General features: G+C 40.0%; 1 protein-coding gene across 1 annotated transcript; it reads right to left on the bottom strand.

The window, feature by feature from the left end:
* Positions 1-25: 25 nt before the first annotated feature.
* Positions 26-24,590, bottom strand: abcc6a (ATP-binding cassette, sub-family C (CFTR/MRP), member 6a). Its single transcript, XM_072462363.1, has 31 exons — positions 24,234-24,590; positions 21,167-21,343; positions 20,938-21,063; positions 16,638-16,775; positions 14,224-14,346; positions 12,728-12,789; positions 12,467-12,598; positions 11,942-12,148; positions 10,210-10,387; positions 9,850-10,011; positions 9,674-9,766; positions 8,958-9,161; positions 8,723-8,869; positions 8,510-8,597; positions 7,932-8,001; positions 7,714-7,840; positions 7,443-7,619; positions 6,490-6,657; positions 6,176-6,359; positions 6,013-6,097; positions 5,814-5,931; positions 4,902-5,109; positions 4,311-4,621; positions 3,185-3,384; positions 2,974-3,100; positions 2,758-2,859; positions 2,498-2,644; positions 2,253-2,411; positions 1,950-2,116; positions 1,318-1,512; positions 26-1,238 (listed from the first exon to the last, which is right to left on the bottom strand). The coding sequence occupies exons 1-31, from the start codon at positions 24,273-24,275 to the stop codon at positions 1,130-1,132; spliced, it is 4,533 nt and encodes a 1,510-aa protein (XP_072318464.1). The 5' UTR covers positions 24,276-24,590; the 3' UTR covers positions 26-1,129.
* Positions 24,591-26,350: the final 1,760 nt, after the last annotated feature.

The following is a 26,350-nucleotide window of genomic DNA, read 5'->3' on the forward strand; positions in this document are numbered from 1 at the left end:
ATGCATCCTATTGACATATCCAATCATATAAATGAGTTTTATTTTCCAGTTTTTACAGTTCATTAAAATAAATGGACAATTGTTATAAAAAGTATAAATACAAACCTTAAAGCTTTAAGGACACTAATACATTTCCAAATATGACATAAATAAAATAGCGTTCCCCTGTGATTATTGCCTAAACCAGTAAGACAAAAACAGCGAATGCCTCTATTGACGGTCATTAGATTTTCAGCTCACACGTGATAAGGTCAACCCGGGTTATTTACAGTTTGTAATGTCAGCACCAGAGCAACAATAATGATTTCTTTGCATAGCCTGAGTCGTGTGGTGAAGCCGGGAGACAGTTGTGCACCAATAGATTTATCACTATTGTTTTAAAGAGAATTCTCTTCATTCATGGTGGTTTCTCATACCGGGGTCAGGTTAAATCTAACCAAAAAGGACTGTACGAACCTCTTTATGTGTTTACTTTGACAGAAATAAACAAGAGCCACAACTTAGTTGGACCATTGCTTATGTCCTGGCTCATGTCAGTGTTTTTGCTCTTGCCTTGACAGCTGAAATTGTGAAGGCTAAAAGCCTCATTTCCCCTGCATCTGCTAGGGTGACCTTTCCTGTCCCAATTTATACAACAATAATACACAACAATAAAATCACGTATAGACCATTTACTTTGGGTATAAAAGGTTAAAAGAGTAAACATGATCATCAAAAGCCTGAGACATCAAACCATGGACATTTAAAATATGTCATGTGCATCATACAACTTATAAAACTACAAAAATAGTATTACGGCCATTCAAAAAGAGAATGAAAATTTGTGGCACTCTTTCATTCCAGCCCTTGGTTTAACTCTTTCATGGAACAAACAGACTCCACTTCAGTATTTATAGTATGTATAGCTTGTAGACCCTCAGCAGTGGAGAGGTCTTTTCCTGAATTCAAACAGCATGTCTCCCACTGAGACTGTGTGCAGTTAACTTGAGATTCTTCAACAATGCCCTCACAGAGAGGCAATTTAAGCTGCCACATACTGTAGCGTGAAATGGTTGTTTACATTGTGTTGTTGAGACACACAAATATTGTCCAGCATCTATATTCAGCCCTTTACGTGGCTTGTACTGTTTTACACCAGACCAGCTTCTCGACACATTCGGTAAAACTGTCCTCTCTGAGCAATGAGATTGGCAGGAGAATCCATTTCTGAAATGTGGCCTCTGTCCATTACAATCACTCTGTGGAAAATATATACACAAACAATTAGAAACTATAATATTGGTTGTAATTCATAAAGAATAAAAGTATTTTACTAACCTAGTGTAGTCCATGATAGTGTTCAGGCGATGAGCGATGGTCAGCACAGTGCAGTCCTCAAACTGTGTGCGAATGGTTGACTGGATGAGTGTGTCGGTCTCCAAGTCCACAGCTGCTGTTGCTTCATCCAAAACCAGAATCTTGGTCTTCCTCAGTAAGGCCCGGGCCAGGCACACAAGCTGCCGCTGTCCTAGACTGAAACCAGATGGACAGACATTACAGTAATACAATTACACATAGATATAGCAGTGGCTCACACTTATTTCTATTGTTGTAGTCTAAATTAAACAGATCACATTATTCATTATTTAAAAAATCAAAACAGAAGAGGCTGAAGCTTTCCAAACCTGCAGTGAGGGCTTCTAAGAAGTGGACCAGAGAAAGTGGACGAGCTACTCATGTGTTTGGATATGTGTTTGAGTTTTTGATATATTGTTGTATGTTGCACCTTAATGCTAAAGCAAGTCCCAAGTTTTTGAATCTTGTTCATTGAAAATGGCAATAAACCCCTTTCTGATTCTGATTTTGATTCCGCTTTGCTTCAAACTCCCTGTAGTCTCTGACGCCCTCTAGGGGTTACAGGCTGGGAACCATTACGATACAACAGGTGAGTTTGATGTAATGAGCAGTACCTGAGGTTTTCTCCTCCCTCTGAGCATTCGTAGTTGAGTTTGTCCGGCAGATTGGAGACAAAATTCTTGAGGTGAGCCAGCTCCAGTGCGCTCCATATTTCCTCATCTGAGTATGTATCAAATGGGTCGAGGTTCATGCGCAGAGAGCCAGAGAAAAGCACAGGGTCCTGGAGGGAAGACAAACAATTTTAATGAACTGCTAGATAAAATGTACAATGTGTTATTTAACTCTGGGTCTAACTTGTGTAAACAGTTTATGTGAGAAAATCCAGAGCCCTGCTTGGGTTAATACTGAGGCTCTACCTGTGGAATGATGGTAATGCGCGAGCGGAGGTCATGCAGCCCAATGTCAGCAATGTTGACTCCATCTACAAAGATCTTTCCTTTTGCAGCCTCTAAAATCCGAAAGATTCCCAGGGCAAGTGAGGACTTGCCTGCTCCGGTCCGACCCACAATCCCAACCTAGAAAAAAACGTTTTTATGGTTAAGACACTAGTGTGACAATGTTATGTGGATGTTCCATCAACACTGTACACTGTAGTCCTTACTTTTTCTCTTTCTTGAACATTCAGAGTGATGCCTTTCAGAGCCAACTCCAAGCCTTTACGGTACTGCAGACCATAATCCTGGAATTCAATCATGCCTTTTTGGGGCCAAGCCAGAGGCAAAGCGCTGCCTTCAATAGTCCAACTGGCCTGAGTCAAAACAAAACAATAATTGTGTTAAACTTAGTGCCCACTCGTCACTAGAGTAATAAAACGAGACATTAAAGTTGTTTTCTGTTCAAACTGCATGTGTAAAGACTGACCTCCTTGGCAGTATCAGCGTACTCATTGACTCTCTCCACTGAAACTATGTTGTTTTCCACATCCGTCCAAGCCCTCACGATCCAACTCAGAATGCCAGTCACCTGAAATAACCACCAAAATGTTTTTTTTTTTTCAAACGACTCTGAAAACGCTGAAATAGCATCTCCAGTTCTCCAGTTATCTAATGCATTTGTACACGTTGTTAGTATATTCACCTGGAGGGAGTGTGACACTGCCAACCCGACAATGCCTGGGCTCAACGTACTTCTTCCCATTACAGAAAGTATAGCAGCAGCTAAGACCACGCCATTACCAACAAACTCCAGATTGACTGCCAGCCACCTGTGGATTCAGCACAACTTTAAACAACTCTCCTTTACTTAATTACCTGAACTAAGCATCTTTCAACATAACATTTTAACTCACCGGGTGGCCACAAATCTTGGAAAGTAGGAGGTCTGATTGAAGTCCACTCTCTCGTTGGACTGCAGAATAAAGCGTGGCTGTTCCCCAAATGCACGGATCACACTCGCCCCTTGCACCGTCTCATTGAAGTGAGTGTAGATGGGAGATCGGCTCACGGCCTCGAGCCTCCGCAGCTGACAGGATGTGGCAACATAGAAGCTCTTTGGGCAAAACGGAAAAGTAAAACATGTTTTAATGAGCGGCGAAAGAAAGGAGCACTTAAGAGTTTCCCATAAATCTAGATTGTATAACCAGTATGTCAGCAAGTTGAAGAACAAAAACACAGAGAGAACCTGCAAAATCAACACTTTTACCGTAGAAAGTTAACTTCAGGGTTTGTCAAGTGAAATTCAAGATTTTTAAAAAACATCTCAATGCCATGTTCACTGAGACTATATACAAGATGCACTATGTAACTTTTCTTGTGGATTGTTTGCCACCTGATTGTCTTTGTGAGAGGAATTGCTTTGTCTGGAATATTCCATAGTACGGCATTAAATTACTTATCCATATCCATGGAGACGAGCAGGTGTTTCCGCCAGGCCAAGTAACCGGTCAGATCTTTGGAGAGGCGAGCCCGCTCCCAGTAAGAATGCACGTTTTTAAGATATTTTGAAAATGGTAATGGAATAAATGCAAGATAGATATATTAAATGCCATACAGTGGAACTTTGGAGACAATAAGGGGCAGACATGCTACCTAAAGAATTACATAGTGCACATTTTAATGGTTACTCTAAAGCATAGTAGAAGTTAATTCAATATCATGTTAATATTCTTCCTTTAGACTAGAGACTGTTTACGTCCAAATTTGATTTAATAGTTTTACGTCTATTTAGTGACATCTATTAAAAAACGGCCTCAAAGATCTTACATACATGCCCTCCTTCCCACCTCTTTAAAACCACCTTGGCTTCTGATCCAACAGAAATGTGTCCCTGTCATCAAAGAAGTGGCCCGTAGCCTCCATATGCAGATTGATTATCTTTAGAAATAATGATTTGCCTGGATGTCTCAAAACCTTCATCCTTTAATTCAAATGTGAACTGTACACTCACATTTGAAGTGGTCAATAAATAACACATACCTGGACACACGCGTAGAGGAAAGACAGTGGCAGAATGATCACTGCAGCGAAGGGTGTGGCCATCAGCACGATGATGCAGACCTCCATGAGTTTGAACACATAGCTTAGCATCATCTTCAGGCCTTCGGGGACCATGCAGTCGATGGCGTCGATCTCTTTGGCAAACCGGTTCAGGAGGTTTCCGCTGGGAGTACTCTCGAAGAAGGACATCGGGGAGCGCAGCACGTTTATGAGCAGGTCCATGTGCAGCTGGCGAGAGGCGATGATTCCACAGACGGAGATAGCCACAGTTGTACCAAAAATGGCAACACCTACAGAGAGAAGCAGTTGGTAAACAGAGTCTAAGTTAAGCATGTATTTATGGTGTATCTAAAATGACCAATTACATTTCCAATGAATTTCTTTTCTCAAATTATTCTTCTGGTTTTTATTTTCTACTGAGCTCCAGTAGGCCCATACACATCAGCTACTGTTGGTGAATTGAGTACATACCAAGAAACAGTTACCAAGGTTTTTATGAGAACAGGTAAAAGTATTTTTCCAGCTTTATGGGCAAATTACTTCAACAATGTATAGGTTTAAGTGGCTAACCTTGCGCCAAACCGAATGCTCCAAAAACAGCCAGCTTCAGGTCTGTGTCGATCTGAGTGCCATTCACAACAGGGTCGTCCGCCCACATACTGAGCCAGTAGTTGTAAGCCAACGAGGCTCCTTGCTGGAAGGCGTACAGGAACACTATAGGGATGATGAGGGCCAATCCAATGGTCTTGAAGTATTTCATGTACATTTCCAGTTTCACCTGTAGAAGGGATGGCAAACTTTAGAGCAAGAACTTTTTTGGGGAATATGTTCAGTCAAAGATAGATAAATACTTCACTAATCCACCAAAACAAGGAAACTCAGGAGTCCATGTAGCTCATTCATACATTTCATCACACAATAAAACAAGTCCTGCAAGTCCGGGTACATAAAGTGTCCAGTATACAATCACGTCAAGTCAATCAAAGTCAAGTATACAATATGTGGTGCATCTGAAATTTTAATTCCTTACAGCTTGCCACTGCATGTTACAGCTGCTGAGACACTAGATCAGTTTAAATCCTTGTAAAAAAACGACCTTTTCTCTCTGGACTTTTAAACACAAACTGAGAGGAGTCATTATTTCTATCAACTTCATGAGTATTTTAAATTGTTTATGTTCATGTTTTATTTTACTTTTCTGTACAGTACTTTGGACTTTTAAAGTTGTAAGTGTGCTTTATAAATAAACTTTGATACTGATATCACGCTGGTGGTGCATGGTGGTGTTTTTGTATGCTGTAGGAGTAATAACTGTTGATATGTTTCTTTTTTTGCATAACATTGATAAAAGAAAGATTGTTGAATTATTTTTTGTCTGAACTCCAGTCCTAGACACTTTCACTTGTGTATCATCTTTGTTGGTTGTAAATAACAACTGTAAATACACATTTGGGGTTAACAGCATTTTAATCTCTGATTTACCCTTCCAGTGAAAGCCTTGTCAGCCTCCGTTAATTTCCCAAGATCTTCTGGTATCTGCTCCTGGTCAATTTCCGACACGGGCTCCATATTCTGCAGGTTTGTATTAGTGGTGTCTCCCCTAGAAATAATATATATAAGTCAGTAGTGTAAAGCTTGCACACTAGATAATATTATTATAATAATAACACTGATTCTGTACCCAATGAGCTGCTCTTGAGAGAGGTCTCTTGAAAAGGGCATAAAATCGATCATGCTGAGTCGAGCATTAGACCTTCTGGAACCAGCTGTAGAAAATGTTAAAATATAGCTGTTTAGAAAAGAGTTGCGTTATTACTGAAGATTTTACTTGAAAACACTTTTACCTCTTTGCATGACACTTTCTTTCCTCTCTGTATTGGCAAAGGTGCGTATGAATTCAGCAAAGGCCCCGTTGCGGCTGAGGAGTTCCTGGTACGACCCACTCTCAGTGATCTCTCCGTCGACCAGGACCAGAATGAGGTCGGCCTGTGGCAGGAAGCTCATTCCATGGGTCACCAGAACACGTGTCTATTCAGAAAGGAACAGGCAAACGAAAATGGAAGGTCAGCACAATCTGACGGCAAGTTTGAAGTTTTGAAACATTTCTAGAGGGCAGATTATGTGGTTTTAAGTGTCAGTGCAACATGTTTTGAATTACCTTGTCTCTGAGAACTCCTTTGGGCCCAATGACCTTGTCAAAGATGTGCTGTCCCACATGTGCATCCACAGCAGACAAAGGGTCATCCATGAGGTAGACATCCGCCATTCTGTAAACGGCTCTGGCCAAACTCACACGCTGCTTTTGACCCCCAGAGAGATTTAATCCCTGTAAATAAACAAATAAATACTATATTACACAATGTAGACATATACATATGCTGTATTTATATACACATGACTATATATTATACTAGTTTTGTTGTATCAGACAATAGGTACTGTAAGAGAAGTTACTCTCGAAATTAGGACCGTCAGCGATTATTTTAGCGGCCGACAAGTCAGCAATTCATGTTTTGATTAGTTGATTATTAGACAGACGATTCCTATTGAACATTTGGACTTAAAAAAAAAGCCAACCAAATAAATGTTGATATGGTGGCTGAAGGCTTATAGTATGATTGATATAGTATGAGTATATTTATGAATAATGTGTGATTGATGTTTATTCTTTTTTTGTCGTTTTTGATTTAATGCCACTGTCCTTGTTATAAAAGATCTTTTAGCATGTGTTTAGGAGTCTGTATAGTCCAAACAACTATACTGATTATCAAAATACAATTACTATTGTTTTCATAGTTGACTAGTCACAATTAGTTTAATTAATCGTTACAGCCCGAGTAGCAACATGGTAATTACATAATCTCTTACCTATTGTCTAATATTGACAAAACAACAAAACAATTCTACCAAAGAATACAGAATGAATACTCTTAATCTATAAATTATACTGTAAAACTAACACATTGTACACAATAGAATAATGACAATAGATACGTACAGAACAAAAAACACAATGTGGTAGTTGGCCACCACACTAATTTTTCTCAATTGTGTTTTGAAAGCGTAGTTGAGGTCAGAGCGTGCAATACTCTTGTCTACATATTGGGGTACCTTCTCTCCGATCTCAGTGGCGTCTCCAGCGGGCAGAATGTCGAGGTCGGGCAGCAGGGCACAGGCCTCTAGAACTCGGTTGTACCAGGTTTTCAGTTTCTCTCGTCCAAATGTGATGTTGTCCTGGACCGTGGCATTCTGGATCCAAGCCTGCTGCGGCACATAGGCCACTGAGCCCTTTCATAGACACAGGACAAAAGGACGTCATTGTTTTTGTTAAAGCTAAACTGAAAGATATAAATAGACCACCACCTGGAAACTGTGGTCATACCTTTACGGTGACGCTACCATTCCTCTTCTCTGTTTCGCCGAGCATTGCAGACAACAAAGACGACTTTCCACTGCCCACATGTCCGACTACGGCAACAAGAGACCCCCGCGGGACACGAACATTTATTCTTTCAACAAAGAAACGGATCATCCCATTAGTTTATGTACGTAGGTCTCATCATACATAAAGCACATGTACATTTAATGTTTTGGTCATACCTTTTCAAGCAGGGTTGCCCCTCTGCGGACCAGCTAAAGGTACCATTTTCGATGCAGACTTGCTCCACGCCTGAGAAAGAAACAGAAATAACAATGTAAGCGCTGAAGGGTGCTCTTTCAGCCACAGCGACAAACAAATTTCCCCTTTGAAGATCCACATCGAGCACACCAAGGGCAAAATTACAAGTGAATTTGCCTAATCATATAAATTACAGAGGTGTTGTCTCTCACAAGCTGGCTTAGAAAGTGTTGACAGAATACAGACAGAAGAAAGGACTTTTTTGTTTGGTTTCTCTATGAATCATATGTCTGAATTCATGCAGTGATTTATGTTTAACCACTAAATGGGAACATCCTATAATTATGTCGTCTACGAGTCGGCCAAGGACCCAGGAAGTGACAGCGTACATGAGCCATACAAGGCTGTGGTAGTCCACATATATAAACAACAAATCTCATATTGATCATGGCAACCTATGATTTTTATAATGTATGATTTTGTTGAAATTACAAACTTGGAATAGTAGTTTATTCATTCGGTGTAATAGCATGTATATAGACAAGGGTGGGGCTCGTACCAGAATTCAACGGATCCTTTGAGACATTGTCTTTTTTGAGCTCCTCTGCACACAGGTACTTTCCCAGGCGGCGCAAGGAGACCATGGCCTACAGCAACACACTTGTGGTTAATACACTGACCTACATGCTACATATTGGCACACACAAACGTAATAACTGGCTATACATTTGGAAAAGCCGTCAACATACATTAAAGAGGAAGAGACACATACTTGCAGGGATGTGCTGATGGCAAACGGCAGCTGGCTCAGTGGTGTCTTCAGGATGTTGATCAGAGCCATGGATACAAACACTTTCTGTGCATCCAGGACGTTCCTGGCATCGATTGTCACATAGACGCCAAACATGGCAAAGGCAATCTGGATCATGAGCACAAATAATTTAAGGTGACTGGCAGCCAATTTTATAACATGGGACTAGACAGCACTAACTTAATGTAGTAATTACCAGGAAAGATGAGGAGTTGAAAGAGGCAATAGAGATTGAATAAAGGATTTGAGACTTCTTCAGAGCCTTGAGCTCCTTTTCTCTGTAGCCCAAAACCTGTTCAAGGAAGGCCTTCTCCCAAGCATAAAACTTCAAAATTTTTATTCCGTTTAAAATCTCATTCATCAGTCTGATGCGGCCATCCATAAACTTCATTTGGACCTCCTGTTGAACAAACAGAGCATCTGTTATGTTTTGTTATTAAAAAATAACCATAAAGTGAAACTTGGGCAGCGGACAATTACCAGAACAAAGGGAATACATGCACATAAGGGTGTCAACACAGTTTTCCAAAGTTCAATTTGGTTTAATTCAGAAGAATTTATAGCTTGTTACATTTTAGTGATTCTTTTATGACGAGGAAACAACAAAGCACCAGGAATGTGGTTGCTGCATTCACGGCTTACTTCGATTAAATTGGTATCTAATTTTACTGAGGCCTCTGTTGTTTTTCCAAAGAAATGAAAAATTATGCTTTCTTACTGCCCACCCTTTCCTGTCATTGTTTTTCCAATACATTATATGAGGCAGACATCAAAAGGACAGAAGAGAGAACGTAGCGTCCAGGCCAAACACCCACACCCCTCTTTGGCCACTATCTAAAACAGCTGTGGCATCCCAGAGCTAACAGGCCAGATGTGGAGCTCTAAGCGTGAAACATTCCTGACAGACGTTACCTGCAGCTTGCTCCTTTTCTTTGCAATGAAGCCGTTAAGAGGGAAGATGAGGATGACAGTGGCTATTCCTGCCAATGCTGATGGTCCCAGATGCTTGAAAAAATATTGATATATATGAATATATAATCAATATATGAACAGTGTATCATAAACCCCTTAATTTTAATTCAATTTACCTGCCAGAGGAAGAAGAGACAAAGAGCAATTTCGATAGGAGCCAGCCAGACTGCATTGAAATACACTACAAAGTCCATGAGTTTCTGAGTGTCGGCAGAAACCAAATTGACAATTTCACCCACGGTGCATGTCCTCCTGGCAGAGCTGTTTATCACCAGAGACTGGATTGACGAAGGAAGAGACAAAGACGTTTTGGCCTCCAGTGCATTCGTACAATATAATTTTAAAACCTCATAAAACTTTGCAGACGATAATTCATCATAGGTAAAAGCTGTTAATCATACACCATGCACTGTTTTCCCCGTCTGGGAGTGGAGATAAATTGTTTGTTTGTGCTGTAGATACAGATTTATGCCTACCTTTCTGTAAACCAGGCCCATAACAGCGGTTTTGACTCTCATTCCAACAGTGAAGCATGTGTACATGTACTGATGGTTGAATAGAGACTGGAGACAGGAGAGCAGGAACATCAGAGTGGCATAGAAGTAGCCTTTCCACAAAGGAGCATCCTCATCTTTCATAAAACTTAGCAGAAGACTGTTGAACAGAAAAAAACATATTCATGGTTTATAGATATAGCTTTGAACCACTAAAAAGCCGAAACGTTATCATATAAAAAAAAATTACATTTACAACCTGAAAGTGCTTCTATTACTCTTTTCTGGACATTCAAAGTTGTTTTATAATTTCAAGCATTAGCTGTTCATGACTCAAAATGGTAAACTACATTTGCACATTCTTAGGTAAGCTGGGTGAAGTTGTCAAAAGTGAAAAAAATGTGAGCTCAAATGCTGTAGTTTAAAATCCAATTCAAATTGAATTTGATTTTAGACTTTTCAACAAAAAATATGTTTGAATACAACCTTCTATACTTTACTAAAGTGCAGTTGTATGCAAAGGAAATATATATATATATATATATATATATATATATATATATATATATATATATATATATATATATATATATATATATATATATATATATATATATATATATATATATATATATATATGGCAGTGGCCAAACTGCACTCACACTGGGCCAGCAGCGGCCTTATTGTGGTGTGACTGCATTTCTGCCATTTAGAGGCTCCCTTTCCCCCAAATGTCTGTCTGTCCTGTGCTCTTTATTGGACCAGAGAAGCTGTGGTCACATCTTACTTTTTCTTGCTCACAACTCCATGTCCATAATTAACACTTCTGCTAATGCTGTCTTGTGCATCGACAACAACATTCCAGTCTGTCTAGAGGCGAGTGTGGCTGCGACCGGCTTTCACTGCTGCCAGCGCCTGTTGTTGTGCCATAAAAATGTTGACCCATTGATTTAGCAGGCTGTGTGCGAGTCTGCCCGCCAGCCCGACAGCCCATTTGTCACAATCTACTAAAATTGAGTTGTCCCACATTATCGCACCGCAAAAACCTAATAGCCCTAAATCCTCAAATTGAACTTGACAGGGAACACAATAAAACATATTTTTACTTTGCCCTAGATCGCTTTCAGGTAATTCTAGTCTAAGCTGTGGTCTGGGAACATTATCTAATACAGGGAATTGGTTCTGCTTTGGTTTGCGGCCTCTGAAAAAGTTTCATTTTAAAGTCCAAAAATGAAGTATAGGGGACTATAAAGAGGACAAAGAGTGCCCTATATTTCGATGGCAGTAGGTCAAGAGCCAGTGACCAGAAGGCGGGCAGTTCTGTTCCCAGTTCCTCTAGTCCAAACTGCCCCTACCCTTGGCAACACACATAATTGCATTCTCCCCCTTTACTTCCTGCATATACTGTTGTATGTAATGTATATGGTTACAGTATATGGTTGCAGTATTATAAATGTTATGTCATGTGATTGGTTGAGTCAAGACAAATGGAGCATTGCTGAGTTTCAGAACACCACAATTATATTGGCCAATATTTGTTATTCAGATGATGGGTAAAAAAGGTAGGTAATGAGCTCATTTCTTCATTAGGCTGGATAAAAAAACATTATATGGCGTCATTGTGGACTTTGTATTTGTATAAAGTATTAGGTTCAATATACAGACAGTTTATGAATACAGAAATTCCCACTCTGCAGCTTCATCCAGGTCATACCTCAGCACCTGTGGGATGGCAAACATGAAGGCGTCGTGGAAGATGATGCACAAGGTCCCAGTGAGAAAATACGGACCAAACTTTCTCGCTAGAGTCCTGAGCAGAAAAAAGCCAGAACTCTGCTCCTTCTGTAGCTTCAGAAGCAGCTGAGCCTGGTCGGGCAAACGGCTCCCCAATGCCACACCCGACGCCAAGGCTTTCTCCTGCCTGCCACGGGAAGAGAATGAATGATAGTGTCACAGGCAAGTACAATGTGCATGAGGAGGGTAATTGGGCTTTCAAGTCTCTAATGTAAAAGAGAATGTGATAAAGCAGTTATTCTCTGCATCATTACAACTGACCCAGAGCTCGTAATTGTTGATTTTCAAAGTGAATGTTTGTCACACAATATATACTGAACCGATTTCTAATGTTTTTTAAAATCGTGTCTGATAAACCTAAATGGTCCATATATTTAGCTATATAACATGTGCAATCTGGTGTTGATCACAGTGATTTTCAAGGATAAAGAGTCAGGGACATTACCTCTGCAGTTTGGCACACTCGGCGGTCCACTCCTGCTGCAGCTCTGAGATGATCTTCTGTGACGTGTCCTCCTCCCTGAGAGTCCACAGGTCTTCAGCCGCCAGCGGAGTCCGGTATCCTTTCACTACAAGCCTGAAGAGGGTGCAAACACCTCATTTACCACATAAATACACTACATTACTGTAAACATGTACGCTGTTGCTCTAGTGATGTGTTGTGATAGTGCCGTGACTCATCAGAAATGAGCAGTTTAAGGCTTACCCTGTGAACCACCAGAAGAGGATCTTTGACAGGAAGGAGGCATCCTTCACGGGACAAGGATTCTGCAACAGATTACAGGCCACACTTAAGGGTTACTTAAATCTTGTTTTCGGGAAGTACACCACTACACCAACCCCAATGAAAAGGGCACACAAGGACAAAGTGTTATGTAAAGCAAATCTTTCTAAACAACCTATTAAAATCTAAAGGTGGTTCACAGAAACCGGAGTAAGGTTGAAAGGCAACTGCAATTTAGTAGTGCAATTAAAAAATGTGAACACAGACAAGTTATAATTATGTTTAGGAAATAATTATTTAAATACTTTTCATGTTTTAAGAGATACAGAGATTTGGTTTTCAATAACTGCGAAACATAATAATACAATCTGAATACAAAATGTTATTCTTATATTTGAGCTGGTGGTGTAAAGGCCATGAACTCCTACACAAGTGAATAAATAGAGTTCAGTGTCGGGGTGACGTTCTGAGGTCTGGAGCAGACAGAGCGGAAATCTGTCATCACAAATGGTGGATTCATGCTTTACGGCTGCTCTCCACCCTGCCGCCCCCTCAACGCACTGGCACTGGTGTTTACTCTCATTACTTCAACTCTTCATCCTTTGCTTCCGCTTTGCCTGTGAGTAACTGTGACCAGAGCATGGGGCACGAAAACAGGAGGTGGAGGGAGGCTGGGACACACCAAGGAACAACCGATGGGTGTGTCCGGGTCAGACTGTGGCTTCTGCCCCCGCAAGCTCCTCACCACGCACCCCGCAATGTGGTGATCGGGACTTTTCCAGCTATTTCTATCATTTATCTCCAGGGAAATACAGTATTACAACATAAAGAGCAAATATCCATATGGGTCATGATAAGCATTACAATGTACAATGCATCATACTATGTGTTTGAACAATTACAAATATAACTACATGAGCCTGGTGAGAATACTGTGGCTTAATCCAGGTTTTAATACTGGATATTTTATGTGTTAGGACTCAATTTTAATCTGGTTTAGTGTTACTTTTATTGTTAGTTACAGGGTAATTTTGTTATAAAGGCACAGATTAGAACCTCATCAATATATTTTGAGTTGGATCAAACCAGATTTGAAGAAGATTTATTTTATTTTCAAACTACTGGCATTTTTATAGTGAATCATAATTGAAGAGAAAGTGCCGTACACCTGGCACCTGTCAGAAACCCTTAATTACACTGACGCCTTACATAATAGTTATAATAGTGTGATGAGCCAACCCAGCTCTAGATAGTGAGTTTCGCTGATGGTATGTATGGAGGCTTACACAAACACATTGACATCCTTCACACAGGAAGCCCAAGTGTCTGAGTGAAAATTGTGGAGACGAGGGCGGGGGTGAATCACATCATAACCTCCAAAAGGGAAAGTGTCTTAACAACAAAAGTCGAAACCACAAGGATCCCAGACATTTTCTTTCCTGGGTATTGGACCGGACTGGGAAATGCAGTGAGCCTACCTTTTCCAAAACGTTTTTTCCCTCCGGAGGCTGGTCAGCAAAACAGCACAAGAACAGCTCTGCCAGTTGGATTGTGAAATAGGAAAAAAAGGCGAGGTATCGTACAATATCTGAGGAGATCCCCTGTGAAAGAAGAAAAAAACATTGTAAGGATGGGGGGAAGAGATTTCACATCCAGGGGCTAAAATGGTTTGCTTTCCGGCTGTGAACACTGTCAAAAACAACAACACTACTTTGACAAATCACACGACATCCTGTGGTAAAACCTATTTTATCTGAACTGTGGCTTGTGTGCCATTTCATAGCCACCTCAGTGCCAAATACATTTTACTGTTTCCCCATGCTTACACACTGGATAGCACTAGAGGATATAGTTTATATGCCAACATCACAGACACATAAAACGCATCTGGGGTCTTAAAACTAAATCGGGTTAAAGTCTTCAACCTAAAGTAGCTGATAGTAAAGTTTGCCTCATAGTCACGCTATGATTCTGCAGGGGTGCGTAGTCTTGATTGAACAATTACCGGTACTTGAGTAACATCTTGAAGAAATACCGGTAGTAAGATAATTTTATTTATTAACATAGTATGATTCATTTTCAAATACCAGAACATGTGCATTTCGGCTAACTCTCCGCGTATGTCCCTGATGCTTTTGCAAAGTTACTCTGCTTACTTTTATTCAAGGGAGTAGCTGCATATTAGCAACTATTGTGAAAAGTAGAGCTGCCATGTTATTCTTGACATATAGAAAATTGTGGGATTTGGCCCACATTGTTCACCGCAGGGTCAACACCACCACCACAGCCAGCCTGTTATGCAGTAATACGTGTACATGAAAGGTCGCCAGCCATAAATACACAAATGTCTTTTTAAATAATGTGTCTCGCTGTGCCTAGAAAGTCTTATGTGAGGGGCCAAATGGATCCGGCCACATATTGAAGCGTGCAGCAAAGAAATTACACATCTGGGCTTTATTGCAGCAAGTCATTGTAAATAGGATGTTACTTTCAGTTGTGATTATCACACATCAAAACAGGTATGAAGCATATCAAATCGTAAACATACAAAGTATGAGTACATATTTACCATGCAACATGTCAAATAAGGACACTAAGGTACTGCAATGCCACAGATATGTGGAGAATTTTTTGTACATTGAATAATGTGTCAGGGTGAAAATGACTAGTTTTTGGCAATCATCATCAGTCTGGATTGAGAGAATGTGAGGATCTCTAAGACTCACTTTTGGCTCACTTGTGGAAGTCTGTAAATTTTGTCACAAGAAGTCATACTTTTCAGAGATGAAATATTTACTACTGTTTCTTCTCACGTGTACAGTGGTATGAAAACATGTGTCTGGACTGTGGATGGCCGTGCATCATGTGTGGATGCACAGATTTACATCTGGCTGTGTTTATGACGACGCAGGCTCATAAACATAGTGCGACAGCTCCTCTGGTCCGACCCTCGGCTGCAATGTCTCACCAGCACTTATTCCAGATCCATCATTATTCTCCCCCAAGCAGTGTGGGAATGTCACACTCCCACACACACACAGAAATATGGATGTGTGTGTGTTGGTGCTTTTTATAGAACTGCAAAATGCAACCTCACCAGTACTGTGAGCTTAAATATACTCTTAACCTGTGTAACAATGATTGTAGTGTCAGACAGAGACACAGGAAGAAAAAAGAAAAGTTAAACACACAAGCTTGAACAGAATTGGCAGTCTTCTGAGGTTACCTCAGTCAAAATTTGGGGATGAAATAGAAACAGTTTTTTGCCACAGAGTATATTTCAAGGGCTGCTGTCCTGTGTCTAGACTTTGGGTTGACAATTGTGAGCAAGACGTGATTAGATTAGATGTCTCTGCACAGTGTTTGGAAATGAAAGTTCACCGGGTTCAAACACCTCTCTCAGGCATTATCTATGGAGAATTTGCCATTTTCTCAATACATTAATATAATATTTGTATTTGTATATATTTATATTTGTTTATAATGTATTTATTTATTTATTTTTAACTTTATTATTTTCCCCCTCCATCCCTTGTTGGGTAATGGGAGGTTTTGTCTATGGGAGTTTTTGTTTATAGGAGATCTTCTACTGAAAGTGTTTTTCAGACTTCCTATAAGTGATCTGTTCTTCTGTATCTACCTCTGTATCTACCTGCGTTGCATCAATGAAATTTCCCCATGTGGGACAATAAAGGAATATCTTATCTTATCTTATCTTAATAGAACTATAGACAATAGGACATCATATGTAAACCGTATATGTGATACCCCAGTGTTTGGTTCATACCAGAGGACTGATTTTATTAAATAGGTTTCTTGTGTGATTTCAGGTGTAAATACTATATTTATCAAGCCCACTAAGACTGTATGCAACCTGTGTGTTACAACATACCTCATCCAAAGCCAGTTGGATCTTAGCTCTGAGAGGCACGAGGGAACAGACGACGGCCAGAACCCAGAAGAGGAAGAGGAACACGGAGGAGCGACAGCCGCGGATCCGCTCTAGCTGAATGATGCACAAGGCTAAGATCTGCACAGAAACAGAAGAGAAAAGAATAACATTGTTGTAAGGGAAGTTGATATGAACTTAAATGTTATTGAAAACACTGACAGAAAATAGATTCAGGATGACTCAGACGCTTGTATATAGAGTGTTTACTGTGGTCTACAATAATTTATAATCCTATTTAACCCCATCAAATCTTGGTTGTTATGAAAACCTTCATGGGACTTCCCTGGCCACAGCCATTGATGTGATTTGGCTTCAATCTTCAGTCTATAAAAGTATGACACTGTATGGTTGGCCACATACGCTCCACGCTCTGAGGTTTACCATTTCGTTATACTGCAATAGCATGTGATGGAAAAATCTATATTGTTGTTTTTGGTTAGAATGCACTGAATCAAATCAATCTTTGGGAATTTTAATGTGTCCTCAAAAGACTGTGTAGGATTTCAACTGTATAACTGTATTTTTTCATGGCCAAAGTAGACGTCACCCTGTCATGCAAGCTCATAGCTAAGAGGGGCAAAAGTGGATTTAGGTTTCATATTAAAAGCCACATTGGTTACTCTGGGCTACGGTAGTGTCTTCTTATAAACTGGTGGTCAGATAATTATATATGCTTTTTCTTTGCATGGTATATGGTATTACAAGTAGATTTGTAATGTTTTCTGTATGGTGGCAGGGAGGGGATAGGACAATAAAAACACAGTGGTTTTCATATATACATACCACAGACATAAGGCTTGCTTTGTTTTAGTGGCTTTTTCAACGTGTGGTACTTTCTTTGTAAAAGAAAAGAACTATAGCCAGTTCCACAGTCCGCTCAGAGATGAATGTACAGTAGATAGACAGATTCTCACATTCATGCCTATGGGGAATTTGGAGAGTCCTGTCCACCTGAGACGCAGAGAGCCAACGGCAGAACTGAAGCCGTGAGAGCACAGTCCACAACCAGCCGAGAATATATGTAACTGGTGGTGACTCAGGGCTTTATATGATTAGTTTTAAGGAAGGGAAGTCCAAACTATGGCCCGGGGTCCAAACGAGGCCCCAAACCAATTCTTCTCGTGAATTGGCCCACATTATCCGGACCGGGATTCCTGAAGTCCTTTTTACAAGTTTATATTTCGCTACCTTTTACTATTATAATCACAATAACTAACCTCTTGGTGTAAGACAGACTTGATATTAAGGTTCAGAGACCAATTAAGGTGTTGTAGGACTGAGGCCTTTGATGAAAAAAGTCTTGTTTTACTTAACAAAACATGAATAAAGATTTAATTCATGAACATATAGTTTATTTAGGCTTGATTCAAACTTAGTTACTACTTAATTAAGGTTAGAACTAGAAATTAGGGTTTAGTTAGGTAGTTTATGAGCCTGAATCATTCTTAATAAACTATATGTTCACTATTTAATTAGCTCTTTAGCTCTTTGTGCTTTGCTATGGTAGGAATACGTTTAGTAATTATAAAGTGTTTCTAATGCTTGAATTATAGTTTCACTAACATCTGGTATAATACCCATAAAAAAAGAAAGCACAAACTTAAGTAAATATTAAATCAAATAATTATGGAATTCATAAATACTATAAAAAGTTATTGCTTTAGAACTATTAGTTTGTAATGTATTAGCTTACTGTTAGTATTGTGTGTAATTAATGCTCTAATATGATTAAAGGCAGTTGCCGTAATCTAGGAAATAGTGTTTATTGTGTTGAGTAATGGTAGAAATACTATAAGAAGATTTACTGTCTACTGATTGATTCAATCTACTGTATTCAACATATCAGTATCGGAAATCACTGTGCAAACTTCTGTATCATTAAGTTGTTGGCAATACAATCTCTATAGGTCAGTGTGTTTATTTTCCATCCAACAATTTTCTTCTGGGGAATGATAATGATAAGTTGTATATCACTATTTTTGTCAAAGTAGACTACCTGCTGATGGATTTGCTACTTGCTGTTTGTCTGGACTGCAGGGACATGGCGTACTGTACAAAGCTTGAGGGCACAGTGTCCTATATTCAGGCACTAATTTAGGTAAAATGTACAGCTAACCTTGGGTCAGCGTCTGAGGTCAGGTAGTGCTATTTCCAGCTTCATTCAGACTGGCCTTATTGCAGTAAAACCATCAGCCATCTGCTTGTGCAAGTCAGTGGGCGGAATGAGGTCCATCACTGAGCCCCAAATCAAAACCCACCTTATAATTACATGGGATGTGTGCAGTGCAGAGGAAGTAAAGGGGGTTTTACGTCATGGTATGGCTGATTATAGTCGATGTCATGCATGTACATCAATAGAATTTCGTTTGTGGCTTGAATGACTTGGGCGAATCTGTTCTCATACATCCAACAAAACAAGCTGGTCAGGAACAAGGGCACAGTGTTCCCAGCCTGTGACCAGGAGACTGGCAGAGGTGGGTGGCTGCGTCTACAAAATGATATGCTTTAATAGACAAATTTGATGTAGATTTGACTGCAAGTCATGCGTCCAAACCATCGGTCCCCATAAAAAAATATATACAAGCTGCTTAAAATATATGCCTTGAAAAATGTCAGCCAATACAAGCAACATTTCCGTGTATTTTTACCTAAACACATGCTTATTTGCTTATGAGTCTAAGAAGACCGCAGGTGAGCCGCCCGTCTGGCTTGGAAAGAAAAAAATAAAGAAACAACACCGTGAGCCAGCTTTAAAAAAGCTTTTGACACTGAATGTCCTTCATATGTAACAATCCTGTATTTCTTTAAATGGGAATAAGCAGTTAAATATGTACCACCCATGTTGTCTGCATCCCCTGGTTTTGGTGTAGTATCATTTGAATCCTGCCTAAATGAGTGGGATTTATAATTTATGTGATTGCATACTGGCCCTTATTGTGTTGGGGTAATGTTGTGTATTCCACCCATGTGCCACCCAAATCGAGGGCCATTCGGTCTCAATCATGACGTTGATGGACAAACAATGTTCAATCATAGAGTTTAAGGAGGGAGATTGGGGTCTAAATATTAAAAGTTTATGTTGTGTCTACACGTGGATTTGCAAAACCATGCCAATAGCCATCTGAAATATCAAGCCCAACTCATTTGATCAACTGCATTGTACATCTTTGCCTTTGTAGATGCATGGACTGTTGGAAAAAAATATACAATTTACTTTAAATCATATAATTTGTCAAGACAAGTCAAACCACTAAAGAGCCACTTGCTTTACATATTGGCCACGAATCAAGAGTGAAAGAGCAGGGCTGAACGGGCACGCGCTCACTGTCCAGTTCACATTCACAAACAAGTCTGTAGTGGTCAGCCCAGCTATAATCTGCAACTCTCAGACAAAAGTAAGATACATTAGCTTCCTCCATTCATAAATATTCTTAGGGAAAACTTGAATGTTATTTCAGATGGATCTCCTTATTTGTACAGTAATAATAATTTATTGGACATTACTGTTGTAGCTATAGCTGCCCTGGGGCAGACAGACGGAAGGGAAGATGCCAATCGGTGGCATCAGCCACTCTGACCACCACCAGTCATTTGCAGTTTGTGACAGTTTGCACTTGACACTTGGTTTCCTCAGTGTTTCCCCGTAAAAGAGATAACAGGGCCCAGTTTTGCTTAGGTTCTGAGATCTGATGAAAATGGGCATTGACAAGGTGGAAAGGCCATAGTTGCATTTTGGCTTCTACTGAGTTTGTGAATGCTTTAAGTGGGCAGATTCCACATCTTAACTGATGTCAGTGTGTATGTTGCCCTCGCCTGATGAGCCGTGGTCAAACACAGACTGCGTTTACAGGGAAGTGTAATGTTTGCGCTGCCTGCACTGCCATAAATCTGCCCCGTTAGGCATCTTAGCACCTCCATGTTTAGCCAACAATCTGTGACACATTATTCTGTATTTGTTATAATACAGTTAGACATATAGGTCAGCTAGACAGACTGAAATATTCACAAAATTATTTAGTTTTCAATGGCAACTTGGAGCAACTTATACAGTTATAACTGGCATTGGAGTACATTGGATAGGGAGGCTATGTTTGCAGTCTTGATGTGGTTTAAAATTGGGAAGAGTCAGGAGGAATGTGTTGAATACATAGTTAGATCAGTTATGGATAGCCAGTTGTATAGCTATATATACTGTACATGTGGATATCAAAGTTAGTGTAGAATGCAACCCTGTACTTACGACTGTCATGCTGCGAATAATGGGACTGAGCAGGAAGACCATGTGGTGCTGGATCTCTTGGCTCCTCTCCAACAGGATGTAGAAGAACTCCACAAAACCAAAAGAAGCCAGCAGAAACCCCAAAACCTGGACGAAAGGCATCTCAATGACAGACTACCAAATATCTCTACAAAATGATATAACATTTTGAAAGACACGTAGGTCTTGAAATGCATAGGCAGTCCCTCACCATCTTGGCTGTGCAGAGGTTCGACATCCTGATGCGTCCGCGGTCATGGCAGTAGAGGTGAAGGCAATAGAAAGGTGCCAGGAGCCACAGGTAGAAACAGGGCACCCACACCAACACTGTGTTCTGAAAGCATTGCGTCAGGTCTGGGTTGGCCGTGTACCACGTTCGGTTCCAGTCCTAAGAAAAACAATTGGTGATAACAATTACCGTATACAGTTGGAACATGCTGGTATGATTATTTCTGCTGGAGTCTTTAGATGCAGGCCAAAGACCCCTTAGTTATGCTTCCCTCTATAGTTTTAAAAGCCCAAAACCATAGAAACAAAGGTTGAACTCAATGAACTGTGATGTAACATTCAGCCTTTGAAAAGCAGCGGGCTAGTCCGAAGTCCCAGAACCAGACTTGGTACTGGTTTGTTTGATCCACCTCTGCAATGAAACTACAGCCAGCCCTTCAATGGAGGACTTGTGTGCCGGTGCCAACGAGTGCTTTAAAGAGTCATCTTTTACTAAAAAGCTGAGTCAGTAAAGTAAAGATTTTCTGACCACAGCTATGGGTGGTTTCTTGAATTTAAGGACCTTGGATGTAAAAGTATGCGGTTGAGCATTACACTAATAATGGAGGTTATAAACAATAGGCAGACAAGGTGTGTTTAGTGAAAGATTATGTGATGATTGGCAGACAGATTAAAAGCTCTTTGTTGGAAAGATATTAAAAGTAAATATTCCACAACAGAGACTTTACAGAAAGGTATATACACATTTAAACATAAACTAAATGAATGTTGTGACATTCAATGATAGTATGTAACTTTCTGGAAATGGCTCCTCAGCTGCATTCTTCCATGGAACTAGAGAGTTAAAACATACTTCTGAACATTCTCCATGGGGATATATAAGGTGTATGCCATATTAGAAATTATAGCCAAAAGAACAACATCTCCATGGAGACAACCAGGAAGAAGCTCCAGGCCAAGTACGAGTCCGGTTTGAGGAGATGTACGTTTTTCATTGGAATAAAAACAAACAAAAAACAAACAAAAGACAACGTGCTTTTTTAAAAATCTATTTTTGGTTTTAAATCAACATACATACCGAGGCTTTAAGTATATTGCAAATACATATTTGGCAGATATCATGGGGTACCAGATATCACTGGGTAATGCTAATGACAGGACTCTGCTATAAAACATATCCATTAGGTATTGCTGGTAAAGGTTTAATGAAAATTTAAGATCAAAACTGAGAACTTCCAATTATTATAATTATCATTTTCTATTTTCAAATCTAAGTAAAACAAGCAAACAAAAGAAAATATTAGAGCTTACGTAACAGTGGGTAATGTGGTGGACAAACTGTATTGGTCCAAGTTATTTGTTGTTCCATAGTTCTCTTGTTTGTGGGCCCTCTGGACTAATGAAAGACGGGTATCTGCCCGGTAGAGTCAGTCACCACTCACCACAGGAAGTGGTTTAACGTTACAAGCACCGCAGGGCCAGCGAGCATGCTGATACTCACCCACTGGCATCAGGGAAAGTGGCACAATTAAGGACAGCAGAGCCTATAGCATAGACCTGTTTTTGAAGCAGACTGGTTAAAGGCTCATCATCATTTACAGGCAATAGCAACATGCCACAGCTTGTAGAGTGATTAATTGACATCAAAGCCAACCGCTTTGGCACCTCAGAAATTTTACACTTCTGAATCATTAACCTGACTGGAATAACTCTAGTTTAAAATTAAGTAAAGAAAGCTACAGTGCAGAGCGTTCACTATTAGCACCAGTGTGACAAAGAGATTTATCAGAGTGAGTGACTGAGTGGGTAGGCTCTCTTTTCACAGACCCTCTGAACCAGGGCACACCAGGCATGTCCAAATTTGGATGCGACAAATGCATTATAAGCACTTTCTTCTTATCCTGTTGCTCACCCTTGACTAAAGAGGTTAGAGGGAACTATTAGATGCACAACTGTTGCAAGTATTTTTTACCTGACAAAGATGTGAAACTTGAGGATGCAGATCTTTACTGTACAATAAATGTCACTCCTCTTACCCACCTCTAATCCAAGATCAAGATTTTAGGGTGGAAGATAAATAACCAAAACGTGCAGGTACAATATGTCTATTTTTTAACAGCATATGTGTCTACAGGGAGTTGTGTCCCAATTATTTGTCAGATGGTAAACACGGAGTCAAAACAACTCCAGTTTCCACATCAGTCATGTTGCAGCATTTTTAATGTTACAACTGCTTTGATTGGGCTACGTTGGTCTTCATTGGGTTACGTTGGTGCATGTTAAAATTGAAGCATTTCTACATCAGTCTTTAACAGTAAACAGTGAGTCAGATAGCAATGGCAGTACTTAAAATATGTGAAAGGTTAATCACACAAACTAAAAGCCAACATGAGAGCAAAACATCTATAAAAACAACTTAGTGATGGATGTTCCGCAGCAAAAAGCATATTTGTACTGTAAAATTAACAATCCAGTTTTACTTTCACAATGAAGGTGGGTGTGCTTTTTGCAGATTAAGTTTTGGAGAAGAAGCAGTAATGACATGAACCACAGATGAAAAGGTAAATGTATGAGTCAAGAAGGCCGTTTTGGGGCCAGTTCAGATTAAAAATATTAAGATTCATTAAAACTATAACATCTATTTCGGTTACTAGACACCTGACACTTGACGCTAGAGCATCTTATTGAACTGAACCAGAGGGAAGACAAGGATATGAGCAAATTAAACTCTGACCGACATCAAAACGCAGTTTAGGTTACATTTCTAATGCACTAATGCAATTAAAGAGTGCAAACTGAGAAGGTCAGGGTATGCTATAGTGTAAACCTCCTTGCTTCTACTGTCTATAATAGTGTTCAATTCACTCCAAAACAGGCTGCAATTGAGATATCTAAACGCTTATGATGCCAATGCGGCTAGCAGTAGTCAATTGTACAATCAATGAAATCTACTGTGACAAAAGGGCAACTTCCATAGAACGTCTGCATAGATTTTTCTGCAGTGAAAATGTGACACAACAGTTTGTTTGTTTGTTGAACTCATGACTTACCCACAAAGGGTCCAGGCCACTGAGTCGGCAAAAGGCATCCATCCACTCTACGCGACGTCCCCAGAGATGCTCACCGGTTGGTCACACTTTTGGCTATAGCGTGGCTTTGTAAATGACTACAGTATGTGTGTGGACTTTTCCTCTAGTAGGTGGTAGTTCCTGTCTGTCAGGTGGGTGGCTGCTGCAGGGTCACTGTATGTTTATTAATTCAATTTGGCTTGCCTTTACTAACACATCGTCTCTCAATCAATAGAAGTCTGTCTCTAGAGTTTGAACTGCTGCTGGCCTAAGATCCTGTGTCTTACTGAGTGTCTCTCTGTCTGCTGGCCCTTTATGAGTGAGTGTCGTTGTTGGGTGGGTGGAAATATTTCTCTCTCTCTCTCCCTCCCTCCCTCTGTCACTTTTCCACACCCCACTTTTTGTTGGATTTTGATCAAAACAGCACTAGAGCTTCACTCCCCTCAATAGGTACACACACACACACACACACACACACACACACACACACACAGACTCCTCCTACTTTCACCCGATGCCCCTTGCCTCCTTTAGGGTGTACTCTCTCTCCCCTTCTTTCTCTCCCCACAGCACAAACCCAGCCGTCTGACCACACAGTATCTGTTTATGTACAGACATACCTTTTAAATTGAGACTAGCGACACTGGGATAATTGCCATCCCTTTATAGTCACTCACTAAACTCGCAACCAAGATATCAGCAACAGCTTTGGTCAATGTTGTGTGACTAGAGCTAAATGGGGTTTTCGGAGAAGAAACAGACCGGCAGTTATCCATATTGTAACCTGTCACATGGCTTGTCTGGCATTGCTTAACAGGAAGAAATAACAGACTATTAGTTATTTAGTGGGAATATAATTTGCTGTGTAAGTGGAAAGTAAATTAGGAAATTCACCCTGTGACACAATGGATTATGCATTTGCATTAATCATTAGCTGTACATTAAAAGTAGTCTGGAAAATATGCCAAAAGGAAAACCACCAGGAAAAGCGGTAACAATGTAAGAAGGGTCTGTTTGATTCCCTCAAAGTGTGGTGCCTTTCTGTCTTTCAATCTAAAAAATGTCTTGACCAAGAATTTACGCAGGTGCAGCACTGTAGCACTGTCACGGAGGCCTTGAAGGTCAAATGCGGATTTGCAACAATTTCTGTACAAGTAAAGATAAGATAAGCCTTTATTTGTCCACAAAATGGGAAAATTCCAGTAAAAAAAAAACAGACCTCTCCATACTGCTATTAAACATTTTATCTTTTCAAACTTGTAAGAAAGATCCATGGAAGTCACTATATGTTGCTTGTGACACTATGGGAGGAGAGCTGATTGGCTGCATGTACCATAGAGGATTTGTGGGGCAATGAGTGAAAAAGGTTTAAATACCTACTTCCTCATTTAACTTTTTGAAAATGAGGTACCCCAGCTTTAAATAAACAATGTTTTACAGGAAATTAATAAAATAAAAATAAACATGTATCATCACCTAGGCTTTTTAAAATGTAATTTATTTAATTGATTCTTTTTGTTTGCACAGAAGGAAAAACTTCAGCAACAGCTGCTCATGGAAGTCTGACAAGTCTGGATGGGACAAACTGCATCACCAGGATCACAGCAAAGGAGAAACATGGAAAGTCTGGCAAAGAGGCATACTACCACAGTCCGGGGTCTGGCCATGTGCAAATGAGATTCCTTTTAAACTTGACTCATCACTCTCTCTATGGCAGACAGTGGCTCTTTCACCAGTCTCTGCAAAAGACACCAAACTGTAACACCTTTTTGGCAGATGACCAGTTAGTTTAAATTCAGTATTGGGGATTTTAAATGTGACCTCTCTAGTTGACTTCATTCTGGCCTCTTAGTTGGCCAACATATAGCTTAAGTGAAAATAAACACTGAGTGACTGTACATAATGTAACTGTCAGACAAACCCAAACAAATGAACACTTCAGGCCTAACCACTATTGTATTATGTATCTCCCACAGGGAAAAGTGAGCGCAGCTTTCACCAAGAAATGGACCGAAACACCTCAAGAGCTGCACCACAGTGTGCGTGGGTTCAGTGTTTACAGTGCACCTTTTGTCCCAAATAATACTGTCAAAAACAGT

The sequence above is a fragment of the Eucyclogobius newberryi genome, unplaced genomic scaffold (assembly GCF_026437365.1).
Source record: "Eucyclogobius newberryi isolate DKJ021-1_F unplaced genomic scaffold, fEucNew1.0.hap1 SCAF_4, whole genome shotgun sequence".
Classification (NCBI taxonomy): domain Eukaryota; kingdom Metazoa; phylum Chordata; class Actinopteri; order Gobiiformes; family Gobiidae; genus Eucyclogobius; species Eucyclogobius newberryi.